This window comes from Nerophis ophidion, linkage group LG18 (genome assembly GCF_033978795.1).
Source record: "Nerophis ophidion isolate RoL-2023_Sa linkage group LG18, RoL_Noph_v1.0, whole genome shotgun sequence".
In the NCBI taxonomy this organism is placed as follows: Eukaryota; Metazoa; Chordata; class Actinopteri; order Syngnathiformes; family Syngnathidae; genus Nerophis; species Nerophis ophidion.
The window spans coordinates 29,998,903-30,019,226 of NC_084628.1; the positions used below are offsets into that span (position 1 = coordinate 29,998,903).

The 20,324-nt window shown below is 40.6% G+C and overlaps 1 protein-coding gene across 3 annotated transcripts in view; it reads right to left on the reverse strand.

Annotated features, from left to right (window-relative positions):
- The window catches only part of LOC133537093 (short transient receptor potential channel 6-like), a 46,955-nt gene that overhangs the window by 17,065 nt on the left and 9,566 nt on the right, over positions 1-20,324 (reverse strand). For 2 of the 3 annotated variants that reach the window (XM_061877953.1, XM_061877952.1), the window contains exons 2-9: positions 17,399-18,083; positions 14,937-15,314; positions 14,671-14,866; positions 14,397-14,609; positions 14,075-14,339; positions 10,904-11,099; positions 10,687-10,845; positions 10,562-10,618 (exon numbers count right to left, since the gene is read on the reverse strand). In XM_061877953.1, the coding sequence (XP_061733937.1) occupies positions 10,562-10,618; positions 10,687-10,845; positions 10,904-11,099; positions 14,075-14,339; positions 14,397-14,609; positions 14,671-14,866; positions 14,937-15,314; positions 17,399-18,083 (2,149 nt within the window). The remainder of the gene's footprint in view (positions 1-10,561; positions 10,619-10,686; positions 10,846-10,903; positions 11,100-14,074; positions 14,340-14,396; positions 14,610-14,670; positions 14,867-14,936; positions 15,315-17,398; positions 18,084-20,324) is intronic. The other variant, XM_061877955.1, reaches the window with a different exon arrangement.

The window sequence follows — 20,324 nt, forward strand, 5'->3', positions numbered from 1 at the left end:
CTTTCGGGGTCGCGGGGGGCGCTGGCCCCTATCTCAGCTACAATGAATATGTTAAAACAGCATAAATGGAAAAGGCTTTTTCCTGGGGAAAAATTACTGTACATTGGAGGATGTAAAAGGATTGAGAGTTTTCTCTGTTCCTCAGAAGTTGTTCCAATGCAATGGGAAATCTGGCCAAATGGAAGAAATGAATGTTGTTTCTACTATGAGGACCATCATCTTAAAGCTTCCATACAAGCTCAGAGAGCAGTGGAGGAACAAGGCCTGTGACCTACAGGAGAAGCAAGGCCATCGTCGTATTTTCCCAGACCTTATGAACTTTATTGAAAAACAAGTCAAAATACTCTCTGATCCACTGTTTGGTAACATTCAGGACAATAAGCAATCAACTGTCAAACCCTCATCTGTCCCTAAGCCAAGAGCAAAGTCAAGTCCAAGAAGCAGCTTTGCAACAACATTAATACCCATAGAAACTGTTGAGTCAAATGAAGGAAAAAGGAATGTGATTGTCAAATCTCACAGTTGTCTGTTCTGTAAGAAGAGTGGTCACACACTGGAGTGCTGTCCACCACTCAAGAGGAAGAAGCAGAAAGAAAAAATAGACTTCTTAAAAGAAAAAGGAGTCTGATTTGGCTGTCTGAAATACGACATTTAAGTCGAGACTGCAGAAATCGTCTATTATGTGAAATCTGTAAACAACAACATCCACAAATAGTCTACATTGAACAGACAGAACAAACACAAACCAAATCAATTGGAACCAATACTGTTGTCCCACCTCCCAAGCATACTTGTGGTCATATTGGGGCCGGGGATGACCCCTCCATCTACTCCATTGTACCTGTACAAGTTAAAAGCTACAAGGGAGACCAGTGTTACAAACATATGCATTTTTGGATTATGGAAGCACCTCCACATTCTGCACAGAAAAACTGAAGCAAAGACTGAACATTACAGGACAAAGAACAACCATCCTTCTCAAAAACCAATAATCAAGTGAAACCCGAAACCAGTTACCACATCACTGGACTGGAAATAGCCAGAATCAAACCCCATTTCCATATGAGTTGGGAAATTGTGTAAATATAAACTGAATACAATGATTTGCAAATCCTTTTCAACCCATATTCAGTTGAATATGCTACAAAGACAACAACTTTGATGTTCAAACTGATAAAAAAAAATAGTTTTGTGCAAATAATCATCAACTTTAGAATTTGATGCCAGCAAACACTTATTTGGAACATCCCACAGGTGTGGAGGCTAATTGGGAACAGTTGGGTGCCATGATTGGGTATAAAAGCAGCTTCCATGAAATGCTAAGTAATTCACAAACAAGGATGGGGTGAGGGTCACCAATTTGTAAGCAAATTGTCGAACAGTTTTAGAACAACATTTCTCAACGAGCTATTGCAAGGAATTTAGGGATTTTACCATCGACGGTCCGTAAAATCATCAAAAAGTTCAGAGAATCTAGAGAAATCACTGCACGTAAGCGATGATATTACGGACTTTTGATCCCTCAGGCGGTACTGCATCAAAAACCAACATCAGTGTGTAAAGGATATCACCACATGGGCTCAAGAACACTTCATAAAACCACTGTCAGTAACTACAGTTGGTCGCTACATCTGTAAGTGCAAGTTAAAACTCTACTATGCAAAGCCAAACTCATTTGTCAACAATATCCTGAAATGCCGCCGGCTTGGCTGGGCCCGAGCTCACCTGAGATGGACTGATGCAAAGTGGAAAGGTGTTCTGTGGTCTGACGAGTCCACATTTCAAATTATATTTAGAGACAGAGGGTGTGGTGTCCTCCAGAACAAAGAGGAAAATAACTTGAGGATTGTTATAGGCGCAAAGTTCAAAAGCCAGCATCTGTGATGGTATGGGGGTGTATTAGTGCCCAAGGCATGGGTAACTTACACATCTGTGAAGGCACCATTAATGCTGAATAGTCCATACAGGTTTTGGAACAACATATGTTGTCATCCAAGCAACGTTATCATGGACGCCCCTGCTTATTTCCGCAAGACAAGTGTTACAACAGCGTGGCTTCGTAAAAAAAGAGTGTGGGTACTTTCCTGGCCCGCCTGCAGTCCAGACCTGTCTCCCATCGAAAATGTGTGGCGCATTATGTAGCGTAAAATACGACAGCGGAGACCCCGGACTGTTGAACGACTGAAGGTCTACATAAAACAAGAATGGGAAAGAATTCCACTTTCAAAGCTTCAATAATTAGTTTCCTCAGTTCCCAAAGGTTTATTGAGTGTTGTTAAAAGAAAAGGTGATGTAACACAGTGGTGAACATGCCCTTTCCCAACTACTTTGGCACGTGTTGCAGCCATGAAATTCCAAGTTAATTATTTGCAAAAAAAATAAAAGTTTTTGAGTTTAAACATCAAATATCTTGTCTTTGTAGTGCATTCAATTGAATATAACACAATTTCCCAACTCATATGGAAACGGGGTTTGTAAATACGAATGACTTTATTCAAATGCCTGATGTATTTACACACAAACCATGCCAGTTTCTTCACCCAATATTCCAAAACAGCAGGATTGGAAACACTGGCCATATCTAAACCATATCACATTACCTGAAATTGACTCTGACATCGACCTCCTCAATGGCACGAATGCCTCTAAGGTACTGGAACCCTGGGAGGTGGTCAATAGCCAGGAGGACGGGCCATACGCAGTGAGGACCCTATTGGGATGGGTCACCTATGGTCCTTTAAAAGGAGATGACACCAGCAGGCATAACGGCTGCCCTGTTGCTGATGTCAATAGAATATCTATTCTAAACCTGGAGGAGTTATTAGTCAAACAGTACAACTAAGATTTCAGTGAAAGATCCAGTAACAAAACAGAGGAAATGTCAAGAGAAGAGGAAACGTTTCTTGATATTGTGAGCCACTCTGCAAAGATTAAAGATGAACATTACTGTTTAAACTTTCCTTTTAAAGGGGAACATTATCACAGTATCAGAAGGGTTAAAACCAATAAAAATCAGTTCCCAGTGGCTTATTTTAATTTTTGAAGTTTTTTTCTAAATTTTACCCATCCCGGAATATCCCTAAAAAAAACCTTTAAAGTGCCTGATTTTCGCTATCTGTGAAGCCATCGTCCATTTTCCTGTGACGTCATCCAGTGATGCCAATACGGATAGCACAGCAAGATATAGCGACATTAGCTCGGATTCAGACTCTTGATTTCAGCGGCTTAAGCGATTCAACAGATTACGCAGGTATTGAAACAGATGGTTGGAGAATGGAGGCAGATAGCGAAAACGAAATTGAAGCAGAAACTGAAGCTATTGAGCGAATAGCTATTAACGCTATCCGGCCATGTTTGCCTTAGCATCGCTGGTAAAATGTGCAGGCCAACGATCAGAAGTTTCACATCTTGTGACACTAGATCAACTTAAATCCATCGATTGGTAATTGTTTGTTTGGCATTCAATGTGGGTGGAGGGAAACGCTGGATGTAAATATAATTTCAAATGTACATACAGCTAGCCTAAATAGCATGTTAGCGTTGATTAGCTGGCAGTCATGCTGCGACCAAGTATGTCTGATTAGCACATAAGTCAATAACATCAACAAAACTCACTTTTGTGATTTAGTTGACTTTATCGTTGGAAATGCATCTGCAGGTTATCCATACATCTCTGTGCCATGTCTGCCTTAGCACCGCCGGTAAAATGTGCAGACACTCCGGCAAATTCGATGGGGGTCTGGCGGCAGATTTCTTTGACTTTATCGTTGGAAATGCATCTGCTTTGAGTGTCACAGGATATCCACACAATCTTGCCATCTCTGTAGTAGCATAACTTTCGTCGGTAAAGTGTGCGGAACAAACGACTGACCATTTCGTCGGCTTTCCCCACACCCTCGTATTTTAAACAAATTTCGTCCAATTTTTTGCCACTTTCGCATCTTTGGGCCAGTGGTGCAACTTGAATTCCTCCCTGTTAGTGTTGTTACACCCTCCGACAACACACTGACAAGGCATGATGTCTCCAAGGTTCCAGAAAATAGTCGAAAAAACGGAAAATAACAGCTGAGACGCGGTGTTTGTAATGTGTTTGAGACAATGGCGGCTTTATTACCTAGGTGACGTCACGTTCTGACGTCATCGCTCCGAGAGCGATAAATAGAAAGGCGTTTAATTCGCCAAAATTCACCCATTTAGAGTTCGGAAATCGGTTAAAAAAATATATGGTCTTTTTTTCTGCAACATCAAGGTATATATTGACGCTTACATAGGTCTGGTGATAATGTTCCCCTTTAAAGAAGAAGATTCCATCATGCCGAACAACCGTTGTATTGCAGAGCAATGCATCCAGAGCCTGAAACGCAAGTTCAACAAAAATGTAGGGTTCCATAAAGAATATACATCTTTCCTCACAGATATGATTGACAGTGGCTATGCTGAATTGGTACCAGCAGACCAGCTGAATAGAAAATATGGAAGACTCTGGTATATTTCACATCATGGTGTGCACTACTCAAAAAAATTAACATTAAGAGTTGTTTTTGACTGTGGTGCAGTCTTTAAAGGAACATCACTGAACTGCGAACTACTTCAGGGTCCTGATCTTACCAACTCACTTATCAAAGTCCTCATCAGATTCAGACAAGAACCGGTTGCCTTGATGGCAGACATTAAAGCAATGTTCTATCAGGTTAAGGTGTCTGATAAGCATGTCGACTACCTGAGATTCTTATGGTGGTCTGACGGTGATATGCAGGAAAATCTGATTGAATATAGGATGAAGATACATCTATTTGGAGCTGTGTCATCGCCAAGTTGTGCAAAGTTTGCTTTGAGGAAAACTTCTGAAGACAACCAAGCTCTTTTTTCACCTGAGGTGACAGACACAGTACGCCATAACTTTTATGTTCGATTCCCACAGAAAAAGAAGCAGTACAATTAGTAAAATATCTGACTGCTCCCTGCCAAATGGGTGGGTTTACTCTGTCCAAATGGGTCAGCAACAGCCGTGCTGTATTAACATCTATTCCACAATAGCACAGGGCTAAAGAAATCAAGGAGTTGGATTTGGACAAGGACAATCTACCAATGGAAAGAGCCCTAGGACTACATTGGTGTGTGGAAACTGATGTGTTCAAGTTCACAGTTGTTGTACCAGAAAGACCACACACTAGATGTGGCATTTTGTTTGTGGTCAGCTCTGTATACGACCCTTTAGGATTTCTAGGACCATTTACTCTGCCAGCCAAAATGATTATGCAGGAGCTCTGCAAGAAAAAGCTTGAATGGGATGAAACCATACCACACATTTTCTCTCAACAGTGGTCAGGATGGCTAGCAGATCTCAGCAAAATGAAGGAGTTTAAAGTTGACCGGTGCATGAAGCCTACATACTCACAGCTGCATCACTTTTCGGATACCAGTGAGAGTGGCTATGGAACCATCTCATATCTAAGACTGGAAAACAAAAACAAAGAAGTGCGTGTTGCATTCGTCATAGGAAAATCAAGAGTGGCACCAATAAAACAAATGACAATTCCCAGAATGGAGCTAGCTGCAGCTGTCCTCGCTGTCAAAGTTTACACAATGCTGCGAAAGGACCTACAGTTAAAACTGGAGAAATCATTTTTCAGGATGGATAGCACAACCCTGCTTAAATACATAAGCAACAAAACCAAACGCTTTAAAACATTGGGATGCTACCGACATATCACAATGGAGATACGTGAGCAGAAAGGAAAACCCTGCAGATGCAGCATCAAAAGGGCTGACAGCAGATCGCTTCCTAGGCTACAAAAATTGGATAAGAAGACTAGATTTTCTCTGGAAAGCAAGCCAAGAATGGCCAATCTTGCAAGTTGAATCCAAAATCTCTGTTGATGATCCAGAAATCAAACCTGGCATCACAGTAAATGCCATTGTCGAAAGTCAGTTGAACCCAACTAACTATTTTATCCACTACTTCTCATCCTGGATGAGACTAAAGATTGCAATAGCCTGGCTTTTAAAAGTAAAGACCGCACTCTTGCAACTGACTAAGAAAAGAAAAGAAGTTCAAACTGCTGTGAGTAGTGTTAAAAATGATCCTGTCAAATTAAAGAAGATTGAAGAGGAGATGCAAGTATTTAAAGCCACACTTCATGGACGGTGCTTATCTCCCCAAGATCTAATCCAAGCAGAGAATGCAGTCATCTCATTCAGTCAAAGTGAAAGATTTCAAAGGGAAATGTCTGTTCTACAGACTGAGAAAAATGTCAAAAGAAACAGTCATTTGTACAAATTGGATCCAGTGCTGGAGGATGGACTTCTCAGAGTAGGTGGTCGCCTGAACAGGCTAGCAATGCCTGAAGAAATCAAACATCCGATTATTCTCTCTAAGGACGTCCACATATCCACACTACTACTATGCCACATCCATAAGCAACTCGGGCATGCAGGAAGAAATTAAATGCTGTCTTGTCTCTGCGAAAAATATTGGATCATCAAAGCCAATTCTGCTGCAAGAAAAGTCACATGTGACTGTATTGTGTGCAAACGACAGAGGAGTAAAGTCGGAGAGCAAAAAATGTCAGACTTACGTTTGCACAACCAGACAAACCTCCATTCACGGATGTAGGAGTGGACTACTTTGGTCCTATAGAAATCAAAAGAGGACGAAGTCTTGTTAAAAGGTATGGTGTAATTTTTACCTGCATGGCAAGCAGGGCAGTACACCCGGAAGTTGCACATACACTTGACACAGACTCCTGTATCCATGCATTAAGGAAATTCATCTGTCGAAGAGGTCAAGTTTCACCTCTGAGATCGGACAATGGTACAAACTTTGTAGGAGCGGAAAAAGAATTAAAGAAAGCATTGAACAGCTTGAATCAGGATAAAATCCAGAAGGCTATGCTACAGCAAGGTACAAAGTGGAACTTTAATCTCCCTGCAGCGTCCCATCACGGTGGTGTATGGGAACGACTAATCCGCATGATACAGAGTGTATTGCGCTCTGTTCTTCATCAACAAGTACTTGATGATGAAGGATTGCAAACTTTAATGTGTGAGGTTGAAGCAATCTTAAATGACCGACCCATAACCAAATCCTCTGATGACCCCATGGGCCTGGAAGCGCTGACCCAAAACCATCTTCTTTTGTTAAAAACCAATCCATTATTTCCACCTGGAGTCTTTGTAAAAGAGGATCTGTACATCAAACGTAGATGGAAACAAGTAAAATACATGGAAGATCCCTTCTGGAAACGATCGACTAAAGAATACTTACCTTTAATCCAAGAACGTCAGCGATGGACCAGAACCAAAAGAAGTTTTGCCCCTGGTGACATGGTGGTGGTGGTCGATTCCACTGCCCCACGAGGATCCTGGTTACTGGGGAGGATACTGGAAACTATCCCTGATGCAAAAGGTCTTGTACGCACAGTTCGACTAAAGACCAAAAACAACATGCTGGAAAGACCAATAACTAAGATATGTCTCCTCCAAAAGACTGAAATTAAAGATTAATGAAGATTCAAGATTAATGAACTACAAATGCCAACATATTTTTAATTTGAAATTATGAAAAAAAAAAAAAAAAACGTGAAAAAAATAAATAAATAAAAAAACTGAGAAGAATCGAGTAAAAGTGAATTTGAATGGCTCCCTTTCAAGTAATTGTTACAGTGTAAACAATTAGGGGCCGGCGTGTAGGAGCCATTTAGGCATCCTTATTTTAAGTTGGCATGACTTTCTTTTGTCACTAGGTGGCGGGCTTTTTGATTGAGCAGTGCAGGGGGGAAGGCATACAGTATATAGCAGTGGTCCCCAACCTTTTGGTATCCGCGGACCGGTCAACGCTTAATAATTTGTTCCGCGGCCCGGGTGGCAGGGTGGGGGGATGTCCTTTTTTTTTTTCTTTTTTTTTCTTTGTCATGAAAAAGGGACATTTTTGTCATGAAAAAGGGAGGTGTTCGTGGTTGGTGCATTAATTGTAAGTGTATATTGTGTTTTTTGATTTAATAAAAAAATAAATAAAAAATAAATAAATATATATATTTTTTTTTTAAATAAAAATGAATAAAAAATTCTTCTGCGGCCCAGTACCAATCGGGCCACGGCCCGGTGGTTGGGGACCACTGGTATATAGGAGCACAGGTGAACCATGGCAGGGAGGACTCAGGTGTGGAAGCACAAACTGTTCTTACCAACAGCAGACAGCAACAGGCAGGAAGACAGGAGAACATATAACACAATATCGCTGCAATAATCCATGGTATGTTTCATTCACCCTGCAAGTTCGTTAATAAATATGCATAAACTGGATTTCGGACTGGACCTCACTTCATATGCAATGTTTGATTCTGCGTAGGATCACTCCCTCAAACCTGTTGAGTAATGACAATAAATTTGAACATTTGAAGGTGAAGATTGCCATTACAAATGGTATTACGGATTTCCTAGAATTTCAGGAAAACTGGGAATTTTTCCGGGTCTAAAAACAACTTTGTTTTTTGTCCTTATTAAGAGGAAGGTTTTGATGGTGGAACGGTTGAAGTGGGTTGAAAAATGTGGAAGTAGTCGCCAGAAAAAAAGGTTTGAAAAAACGGGATTTCTGGGAATTCCTGGAATTTTTTGGAACTTGAAAAAATGATAGGTGGAATGGTTTGCATTGGTTGCAAAATGTGGAAGGTAGAGCCCGCCAAAATATGGACAAGAAGAAGAAGAAGAAGAAGAAGAAGAAGAAGAAGAAGAAGAAGAAGAAGGAGGAAGAGATGGAGGAGGAGGAGGAGGAGGAGGAAAAGAAGAAGAAGAAGAAGGAGAAAGAGATGGAGAAGGACAAGTAGAAGAAGAAGGAGGAAAAATAGAAGAAAGAGGAGAAGGAAGAGAAGGAGAAGAAGGGGAAGAAGAAGAACAAAAAGAGGAACAAAAAGAAGAACAATAAGGAAAAGAAGGACAAAAGGAAGAAGAAGAAGAAGGAGGAGAAGGAAGAGGAGAAGAAAAAGAAGGAGGAGGAGTAGGAGAAGGACGACAAAAAGAATAAGGAAGAGAAGAAGGGGAAGGAGGAGAAAGAGAAGGAGAAGAAGGGGAAGGAGGGAAAAAAGAGGAGGAGGAGAAGAAGAGGAAAGATGGACAGGAGGAGGAGGAGAAAGAGAAAGAGGAAGAGAAGGAGAAGAACGAGAAGGAGAAAAAAGAGAAGAAGAAGAAGAAGAAGAAAGATGGGAAGGAGAAGGAGAAGAAGAAGAAGGAGAATAAAAGGTATAAGAAGAAGAGGAAGAGGAAGACAGAGGAAGTGAAGGAGAAAAAGGAGAAGAAGAAGACAAAGAAGAAGAAAAAGAAGAAAGAGGAGAAGAAGTAGAAGAGGAGAAAAATAAAAAAAAGGAGAAGAAGGAGAATGAGGCGAAAGAGACGGAGGAAGAGAAGGAGAAGGAGAAGATGGCGAATAAGAAAAAAGAGGAGAAGAAGGAGAAAGAGAAGGAGAAGGACAAGTAGAGGAAGAAGAAGAAGAAGAAGAAAGAGGAGAAGGAAAAGAAGGGGTAGAAGAAGAACAAGAAGAAGAACAAAAAGAAGAACAAGAAGAAGAAGGAGAAAAAGAAGAAGGAGGAGGAGGAGGAGAAGGAAGAGGAGAAGAAAAACAAGGAGGAGGAGTAGGAGAATGGCAACAAAAAGAAGGAGGAAGAGAAAAAAGAGAAGAAGGAGAAAGAGAAGGAGAAGAAGGAGAACGAGAAAAAAGAGGAGAAGAAGAAGAGGATAGATGGGAAGGAGGAGGAGAAATAGAAAGAGGAAGAGAAAAAAAAGAAGGAGAAGGAGAAAAAAGAGAAGAAGCAGAAGAAGAAGAAGAAGAAAGATGGGAGGGAGAAGAAGAAGAAGGAGAATAAAAGGGATAAGAAGAGGAGGAAGAAGATAGAGGAAGTGAAGGTGAAAAAGGAGAAGAAGAAAAAGAAGAAAGAGGAGAAGAAGAAGAAGAAAGAGGAGAAAAATAAAAAAGAGGAGAAGAAGGAGAATGAGGAGAAAGAGAAGGAGGAAGAGAAGGAGGAGAAGATGGGGAATGAGAAAAAAGAGGAGAAGAAGGAGAAGGAAAAGAAGAAGGAGGAGAAGGACAAGAAGACGAGGAAGAACAATAAGAACAATAGGAACAAAAATAAGAAGAATAAGGAGGAGGAGCAGGAGGAAAAGGAGGAGGAGGAGAAGAAGAAGAAGAAGAAGAAGAAGAAGACGAAAAAAGAAGGAGAGGAATAAATAGAATGTTGCTGTAGAAAAGATAATTCTGTAAATGTTTGGACATTCATAGATTTAAACACGACATCAGTGTGTTGATGTCAAAAAAGTTGTTGTCTTGAAATAAAATAAATATTCACAAAGGGGTGACTTTGAAATGAATTTAATAATAAAGTGAATAATACTTTGAATTATATAAATAATAAAGTGAATAATAAAGTGAATAATACTGTAAATAATATTAATAATAAAGTGAAAAATACTTTAAATTATATAAATAATACAGTGATTAATACTGTAAATAATATTAATAACAAAGTGAATAGTACTTTAAATGATATTAATAATAATAATAATGCTGTACCTGATGGTGTGTGGGACAAAGGGGCGTGTCCTTGCTGCTATATTCCTGTTGACTCAACTTACACCAGAAGAAAACACACTTTAGGATCAAGTAGGAATTTAAAATGGCCATCCTAACCTTGGTACCGTTTCATCTCTGTTCTTCTGCCAGGGACACACTTTGACTCCCCGCAGGAAGTCCAGATGTGGGAGCAGGTTGAACGGCACAGGCAGTGAACTGACGGGCTCAAAGTAGGACAACCACAGTTTGGATCTGGCGAATAACCACTCCACGTCACAGTCACCCTGTCAGTGTACTCCATGTTAGCTAGCGGGAAGTCAGGTACATTAGTAGTAGACCCACCTGTATCTCCTGGAAGGAGCTGTTGAACATGGCAATGAGCACGTTGAGCAACACCACCACCATAACGATGTTGTACAGTCCGTACAGGAAGTAGCCGATGTTCTCGATGAACTTGTGCTCCGTGTCCATCACCACAGACTTCACCTCCGACAGGCCGAAGATGGCCCAGAAGAGAGTTTTAAAACTTTCCTCCAGCCTACGCATACAGAGTGCATTTGTCAGTTTATAGAACATAACATTTAGGAATGTGTCCATCATTTATAATCCTTACAGCATGTAAGACAATAACACATGTTTTAATGCATTCTAAATCATAAATAAACATTAGCAAGTGTAAGTTAACAATAAATCTAATTAATATTGCTCTGTTACGCCTATAATGCGCTCTAAAAACATCTAAAACTTTCCATCAAGGTTTTATATACACACTGTAAGTATGTATGTAGTATCTAGTAACATTCATAATAACATGTACTATTTACATATTTTATATACACACTGTAGGTATATATGGTAACATTCAGGGCTTCACGGTGGCAGAGGGGTTAGTGCGTCTGCCTCACAATACGAAGGTCCTGCAGTCCTGGGTTCAAATCCAGGCTAGGGATCTTTCTGTGTGGAGTTTGCATGTTCTCCCCGTGAATGCGTGGGTTCCCTCCGGGTACTCCGGCTTCCTCCCACCTCCAAAGACATGCACCTGGGGATAGGTTGATTGGCAACACTAAATTGGCCCTAGTGTGTGAATGTGAGTATGAATGTCATCTGTCTATCTGTGTTGGCCCTGCGATGAGGTGGCGACTTGTCCAGGGTGTACCCCGCCTTCCGCCAGATTGTAGCTGAGATAGGCGCCAGCGCCCCCCGCGACCCCGAAAGGGAATGAGCGGTAGAAAATGGATGGATAGTAACATTCATAATAACATGTAATAATTACATATTTTATATACATGATGTAAGTATAAAAGTAATTTAGTAGCATTCATAATAACATGTAATATATACATGATGTAAGTATATATGTAATGTAGTAACATTCATAATAACATGTAATAATTACATATTTTATATACACACTGTAAGTATATATGTAATCACTAGTAACATTCATATAACATGTCATATTTACATATTTTATATACATTATGTAAGTATATATATAAAATATGTAAATATGACATGTTATATGAATGTTACTAGTGATTACATATATACTTACAGTGTGTATTTTATATACATGATGTAAGTATAGCCCTGTGATGAGGTGGCGACTTGTCCAGGGTGTACCCCACCTTCCGCCCGATTGTAGCTGAGATAGGCGCCAGCGCCCCCCGCAACCCCAAAAGGGAATAAGCGGTAGAAAATGGATGGATGGATGGATGTAAGTATAATAGTAATTTAGTAGCATTCATAATAACATGTAATATATACATGATGTAAGTATAAATGTCATGTAGTAACATTTATAATAACATGTAATATATACATGATGTAAGTATATAAGTAATGTAGTAACATTCATAATAACATGTAATAATTACATATTTTATATACACACTGTAAGTATATATGTAGTAACTAGTAACATTCATAATAACATGTCATATTTACACATTTTATATCCATGATGTAAGTATAAAAGTAATTTAATAGCATTCATAATAACATGTAATATATACATGATGTAAGTATAAATGTCATGTAGTAACATTTATAATAACATGTAATATATACATGATGTAAGTATATATGTAATGTAGTAGCATTCATATTAACATGTAACATATACATGATGTTAGTTATATATGTAATGTAGGAACATTCATAACAACATGTAATATATACATATTTTAGTCATTTTAAGGAATAATTTCAGAGACAAATCACAACGCTCACTTTCCCTTCAACAACATCAAGACTACTAATCATGGCAGACTTGATGAGAGACAACAAAAACTACTTTGGATCAAATGATGATCCAGAAACTTCTATTTTTGAGCATGAACATAATGAGGACGATCTACAAGTTGTCAAACACTAAGTATCATGTAGCAGTAATGCTAAGTGCTGAACAAGAACATAATAAAACAATCACTAACTGTACAATGTCTGATCTCACTGGGATAAAGACTGAAGGGATGTTTATATATTCCCCTTTACATCAACAATTTATCATCATCTTCACAAAGGGTTAAAAAAAGTTTCTTTCTCACCATCTCTGGGTCTAGGTTGGATGTCAAAGTTGACCAACTTGTGGGTTTGAGTCCACAACCTTCTACTATTTAGGTGAGGGACATTATTTATCATCTAGAATTAACATTCACCGACTCAGAAGCTATGCAGCAGCTCAATATGTCAATATAGCAGCATAAGCTAGTTAGGTTGGCTAAAATAGTCTGTCGGCGTTAGCACTTATAATACCAATATCACTACTACTTGTTAATGTTATAATAGCAATATGACTAATTCTTGTTAATATTTATCTTAACAATATAACTAATACTTGTTAATATGTATTATAACAATATCACAAATATTTGTTAATATTTATAATAATATCACTGATGGTTGTTAATATTTATAATAACAATATCACTATTATTTGTTAATATTCAGGTCAGCACATGTAAATGGAGTATTGTTGGTGTTTTCAATGAGTACAATAGTGCACTCCTGTTAGCTGCATTGTTAGCCACCTCTTGCTTGCCATATTTGACTACTTAGAATGCATAACCTGTTTTTATTCATACTTGATATTATTTTTTTAATTAAATAAAATAGTTTTTAGACTTGCAATTACATTTTTAATAGATTTTTTTTTTACATACAGAAATGTATTTTTATTCGTGCCAATATTTTTTGAATTGAAAAAAAATGCTTTTATACTTAAAAATGTTTTTAATTGAAGTACATTTGCATTTATATATGAAAATGTGTTTTTTTTTTACAAGATTAGTCTGTCTGTGTCAGCACTTATAATAACAATATGACCAGTACTTGTTAATATTCAGGTCACCACATGTAAATGGAGTATTGTTGGTGTTTTTAATGAGTGCAATAGTGTTAGCTGCAGTGTTAGCCACCTCTTATTTGCCATATTTGAGGGTCTAGAATGTTCCTGTTTTACAGAAGGATTGTGAGAAAGAGCACTTCCCCTTCAAGACCTGAGGTACTCACGTGGTGAAGGCCGGGTTGTGCTTGGCGCCCAGGTAGTTGGAGTACAGGTTGAAGAGTCCCACCATGAAGGCCACAAACACGGTGATGAAGATCACCAGGAACTTGAAAATGTCCTTCAAAGTTCTCCCCAGAGAAACCTGCAGGGGTCCAAAGTTCTGGTTAGCGGGCAGGACGTAGGCCACGCGCCAGAAGCTCAGCACCACGGCCACGGCATAAAGGCCCTCGGAAACGAGTTGCGGGTCCGACGGCACCCAGTCAGCCCGAGCTGAAGACGAGAACTGGACTCAGGTCTCAGGTTAGGACAGGAGATGTTTGGACTTACCCAGCTGGAAGTACCGGATGTGGGAGGGCAGGTGGGTGTGGTGCTGGTCTACGTAGCGCTGGGCGGCGTACGCGTGCCGGAAGGCCATCAGTCGAGCCGTGAAGGAGCTGGTGAAGAGGGCCACCATGGTGAAGTCCAGAAGGTTCCAAGGTTCTGAGACGTACTCCCTGAGGTCCTGGGACCAAACCTTCTTGCAGTCTTCCCAGATCTTCCCTGGAGACATCAAAACACCAACATGAGGAACTGAGGCACCCATGCTGGATCTGGGTCGCACCTAGAATCCATGTGATGATGAAGACCTCCACCCAGGTGAAGGAAGTGGTCTTCATGCGAAGCAGCTGTGAGGTGCTGGTGTTGGCCGCCACCTGGAGGCGCTCGGCCGCGTTCAGGACCAGCAGGCACAGGAAGACCACAAAGGAGGCGGCGTGGGCCACAAACCTCAGGAAAGGTCCACATAGGATCTTGCCTAACTGCAGGAGAATAACCAGAAGAGGTCTTCAAGAAGGTCCAAGTGTGCATCAACAGAACCTTCACGCTGACCTTGCTGGACGGTGCAATCCAGGAAGCCAAGGCCAGAAGAGGCAAGCCCAAAGAGACCCCCAGAACCAGCAGGACCTTCCCCGCCGTGGTCTGCTGGCGGATTCCAGACCAGTTCTGGTACCAAATGGACAAGAGCTGCTGCTGACAGTTGGGGTGGGCCAGGAACTGAGAGAGAGGAATATCTTCAAACATGGACTGGAGACCTGGAAAGGAGACCTGGCGCACCTTTTTGACTTGGTACTTCATGGCCAGTTTCAACCTGCTGAGGTCCTTAGAGGGACCGAGTACCACGGCCTGAACCTCCTCCGTGGTCTGACACAGGTCCAACAGGGCCACCAGGAAGTCTTGGCACTGGGACCACAGGTTCTGGTAGTCCTTCTGTGGAGGAACATCTCAGCTCACCTAAGCCACAAGACCCGTGGACCAATATTGCAGTTGCAGAAAAAACTTCTTCAAACCCTGTTTCCATATGAGTTGGGAAATTGTGTTAAATGTAAATATAAACGGAATACAATGATTTGCAAATCATTTTCAAACCATATTCGGTTGAATGCACAACAAAGACAAGATATTTGATGTTCAAACTAATAAACTTTAATTTTTTTTGCAAATAATAATTAACTTAGAATTTATTGGCTGCAACATGTGCCAAAGTAGTTGGGAAATGGCATGTTCACCACTGTGTTACATCACTTTTTCTTTTAATAACACTCAATAAACGTTTGGGAACTGAGGAAACTAATTGTTGAAGCGTTGAAAGTGGAATTCTTTCCCATTCCTGTTTTATGTAGAGCTTCAGTCGTTCAACAGTCCGGGGTCTCCGTTGTCGTATTTTACGCTTCATAATGCGCCACACATTTTCGATGGGAGACAGGTCTGGACTGCAGGCGGGCCAGGAAAGTACCCGCACTCTTTTACGACGAAGCCGCGCTGTTGTAACACGTGGCTTGGCAATGTCTCGCAGCTGTGTTGGAGCCACTATGGATTGAACTTTCACAGTATCATGTTAGACCTGCTCGACATCCATCGCATTGTCACTGTCGTCCCACTGGATGTGAATTCTCCCTGCCCACTGGGTGTGAGTTTTCCTTGCCCTTTTGTGGGTTCTTCCGAAGATGTTGTAGTCGTAATAATTTGTGCAGTCCTTTGAGACATTTGTGATTTGGGGCTATATAAATAAACATTGATTGAAATAAGCAGGGGTGTCCATGATAACCTTGCTTGGATGACAACATATGTTGCTCCAAAACCTGTGTGGACCATTCAGCATTAATGGTGCCTTCACAGATGTGTAAGTTACCCATGCCTTGGGCACTAATACACCCCCATACCATCACAGATGCTGGCTTTTGAACTTTGCGCCTATAACAATCCGAATGGTTATTTTCCTCTTTGTTCTGGAGGACACCATGTCCACAGTTTCCAAATACAATTTGAAATGTGGACTTGTCAGACCACAGAACACCTTTCCACTTTGCATCAGTCCATCTTAGATGAACTTCGGCCCAGAGACGCCAGCGGCGTTCCTTGGTGTTGTTGATAAATGGGTTTTGCTTTGCATAGCAGTTTTAACTTGCACTTACAAATGTAGGAACCAACTGTAGTTACTGACAGTGGTTTTATTTAGTGTTCCTGAGCCCATGTGGTGATGTCCTTTACACACTGGTGTCGGTTTTTGATGCAGTACCGCCTGAGGGATCAAAGGTCCGTAATATCATCGCTTACGTGCAGTGATTTCTCCAGATTCTCTGAACCTTTTAATGATTTTACGGACCGTAGATGGTAAAATCCCAAAATTTCTTGCAATAACTTGTTGTAAAACTGTTCGACAATTTGCTTACAAATTGGTGACCCTCGCACCATCCTTTTTTGTGAATTACTTAGCATTTCATGGAAGCTGTTTTTTTTACCCAATCATGTCACCAACCTGTTCCCAATCAGCCTGCACACCTGTGGGATGTTCCAAATAAGTGTTTGACGAGAATTTCTCTACTTTATCAGTATTTATAGCCACATTTCCCAACTTCTTTGTCACGTGTTGCTGGCATCAAATTCTAAAGTTAATGATTATTTGCACACAAAAAAAAATGTTTATCAGTTTGAACATCAAATATGTTGTCTTTGTAGCATATTCAACTGAATATGGGTTGAAAATGATTTGCGAATCATTGTATTCTGTTTATATTTACATCTAACACAATTTCCCAACTCATATGGAAATGGGGTTTGTACTTGAAATGTATTTTTTTTTACATGCAGAATTTTTTATTTATTTAAGAAAATGTTTTTTTTTGGACTGTTAAATATTTGTTTTTAAAATAAGAAAAGAGTTGTTTAACCTGCAAATCGCTTCCTTAATTGAATAATTTTTTTTTTTTTTACCTGCAAATATGTTTACCTGCGTGAGTAAAAGAGTGTGTAATTTTGTCAGTAATTAGATAAAAACATAGAAAAAGTCTGACCTTAAGCTCCACCTCGGTGTGGGCCAAGAGCGCCAGCTGCTGGATCAGGTCCAGCGCCGCCATGACAGGGTCTGTGTTGGACAGCGCCAGGTAAGCTGGACTGGCGAGACCTTGGTAGGCGTGGATGCTGGACAGCGAGTGTGTGAAGGGGTCCAGGTGCAGGCCACAGGTGCTGCACCGGCACAGGTGGGGGTGCGGGTGCTGGATCCGGGCTCCCCTGGCCAGAAGCAGGTGCACCATCTGGTATTCGTGGCGTTGAGAAGCCAGAATGATGTCACTGGACAAGAGGTCCAAGTCCACCTGACTGGGGGGGGAAGTCAGCCTGTCCACGTGGGCCAAGGACTGCTGGCTCAAGATGGTGTCCACCATGCATACCTGACCTCGGCTGATGGTGCCCCCCAGCCTCATCAACTCCTCCTTCTCCAGGAGGAGCTTGGTGACCCCCGGCTGCAAAGCATTCTGGTCCGCCAAGTCCACACTGTTGCCGTGGAGGTGGGGCAGCTCCACCAGTATGCGCCTCAGCAGAGGAACGTTTCCGCGCGCCACGGCCTTCAGGAAGACCTCCTCGCTCACGGAAAGGCTGGGGGGTGCGGGGGAAATAGGGGCGGACCCCTGCCTGGTTGCAGGTCTCAAAGGTTTGGACGGGTCCTGCTGCATCATGGTGGCTCCGCCCTCACTGCACCACCTGGACACAAGTGAATATAAGATGTTGCATGATGTTCAAATGTAATGTTAGCATGTTGCCCGCATAGCAATGCTAATGTTGCTAACCCAACATAATGATAAAATGTAATGTTAGCGTGTTGCTCACATAAATAACTTTGCTGATGTTAAAATGTAAAGTTAGCATGTAGCTCATAAAGCTATGCTAATGTTGCTAACATAGCATAACATTAAAATGTAATGTTGGCATGTAGCTCGTATAGCTATTTAAGTAATGCTAAGTTATCCTGATGTTAAAATGTAATGTTAGCATGTAGCTTGCATAGCAATGCTAATGTTGCTAACCTAGCATGATAATAAAATATAATGTTAGCATGTTGCTCACATAAATAACTTTACTAATGTTGCTGACATAGCTGATGTTAAAATGTGAAGTTAGCATGTAGCTCATAAAGCTATGCTAATGTTGCTAACATAGTATGACGTTGAAATGTAATGTTACCATGGAGCTCGCATAGCTATACTAGTAATGCTAACTTAGCCTGATGTTAAAATGTAATGTTAGCATATAGCTCGCATAGCTATGCTAATGTTGCTAACCTATCATGATAATAAAATATGTTAGCATGTTGCTCACATAAATAACTTTGCTAATGTCGCTAACATAGCTGATGTTAAAATGTAAAGTTTCCATGTAGCTGATAAAGCTATGCTAATGTTGCTAACATAGCATGACGTTAAAATGTAATGTTTGCATGTAGCTCGCATAGCTAAACTAGTAATGCTAACTTAGCCTGATGTTGAAAGGGAATGTTAGCATGCAGCTGGCATAGCTATGCTGGTAAGGCTAATTTAGCCCAATGTTGAAATGTAATGTTAGCATGTAGCTTGCTTGTAATGCTAACCTTTGCGTACTCCTGCCCCACTCAAAGTTATGGTTTTGAACGTGATCAATGAAGTTGGAGAGGTGCACAGCAACAATATTGATGTCAAAAGTACACAGTAGCTTAGTGTGTTGTTTTAATTAAAAATATCAGGAACATCGAGGTGGCGACTTGTCCAAGGTGTAACCCGCCTTCCACCTGAATGCAGCTGAGATAGGCTCCAGCGACCCCCCGCGACCCCAAAAGGGACAGGCGGTAAAAAAATGGATGGATGGATTGTGTTGATATTCCTGCAGAGACGTGACAGCTGGTGTGCGTTATGACTTTCTCCCCATGAAGGACACCACCTACAGTCTAATCATCTGTCCTTCATGCTGCCTTCTACACACTCTAACTGCAGGTCTTCACCTTGCACTTACTATATATATATATATATATATATATATATATATATATATATATATATATATATATATATATATATATATATATATATATATATATATATATATACACAGGTGCTGGTCATATTATTAGAATATCATGAAAAAGGTGTTTTATTTTATTATTTCCATTTAGAAAGTCAAACTTGTAGAATGTATATATTCATTCCAAACAGACTGATACATTTCAAGTGTTTTTTGCCAAAAAGGAGATGATTATAGCTGACAACCAATGAAAACCCTAAATTCAACATCTCAGAAAATTAGAATTTGGTGAAAAGGTCAGATATTGAAGACACCTGGTGCCACACTCTAATTAGCTAACTAACTAAAAACACCTGGAAAAGCCTTTAAATGGTCTCTCGTTTTGATTCTGTATGAAACACAATCATGGGGAAGACTGCTGACTTGACAACTGTCCAAAAGATGACCATTGATACTTTAAAGAAGGAGGGCAAGACACAAAAGGTCATTGCCAAAGAGGTTGGATGTTCCCAGAGCTCTGTGTCCAAGCACATTAATAGAGAGGCGAAGGGAAGACAAAGATGTGGTAGAAAAAAGGGTACAAGCAAGAGGGATAACCGCGCCCCGGAGAGGATTGTCAAACAAAACCGATTCAAAAATGTGGGGGAGATCCACAAAGAGTGGACTGCAACTGGAGTCAGTGCTTCAAAAACCACCACGCACCGACGTATGCAAGATATGGGCTTCAGCTGTCGCATTCCTTGTGTAAAGCCACTCTTGAATAAGAGACAACGTCAAAAGCGTCTCGCCTGGGCTCAGATCATAAAGGACTGGACTGCTGCTGAGTGGTCCAAAGTTATGTTTTCAGATTAAAGTAAATGTTGTATCTCCTTTGGAAATCAAGGTCCCAGAGTCTGGAGGAAGACAGGAGAGGCACAGAATCCACGTTGCCTGAAGTCCAGTGTCAAATTT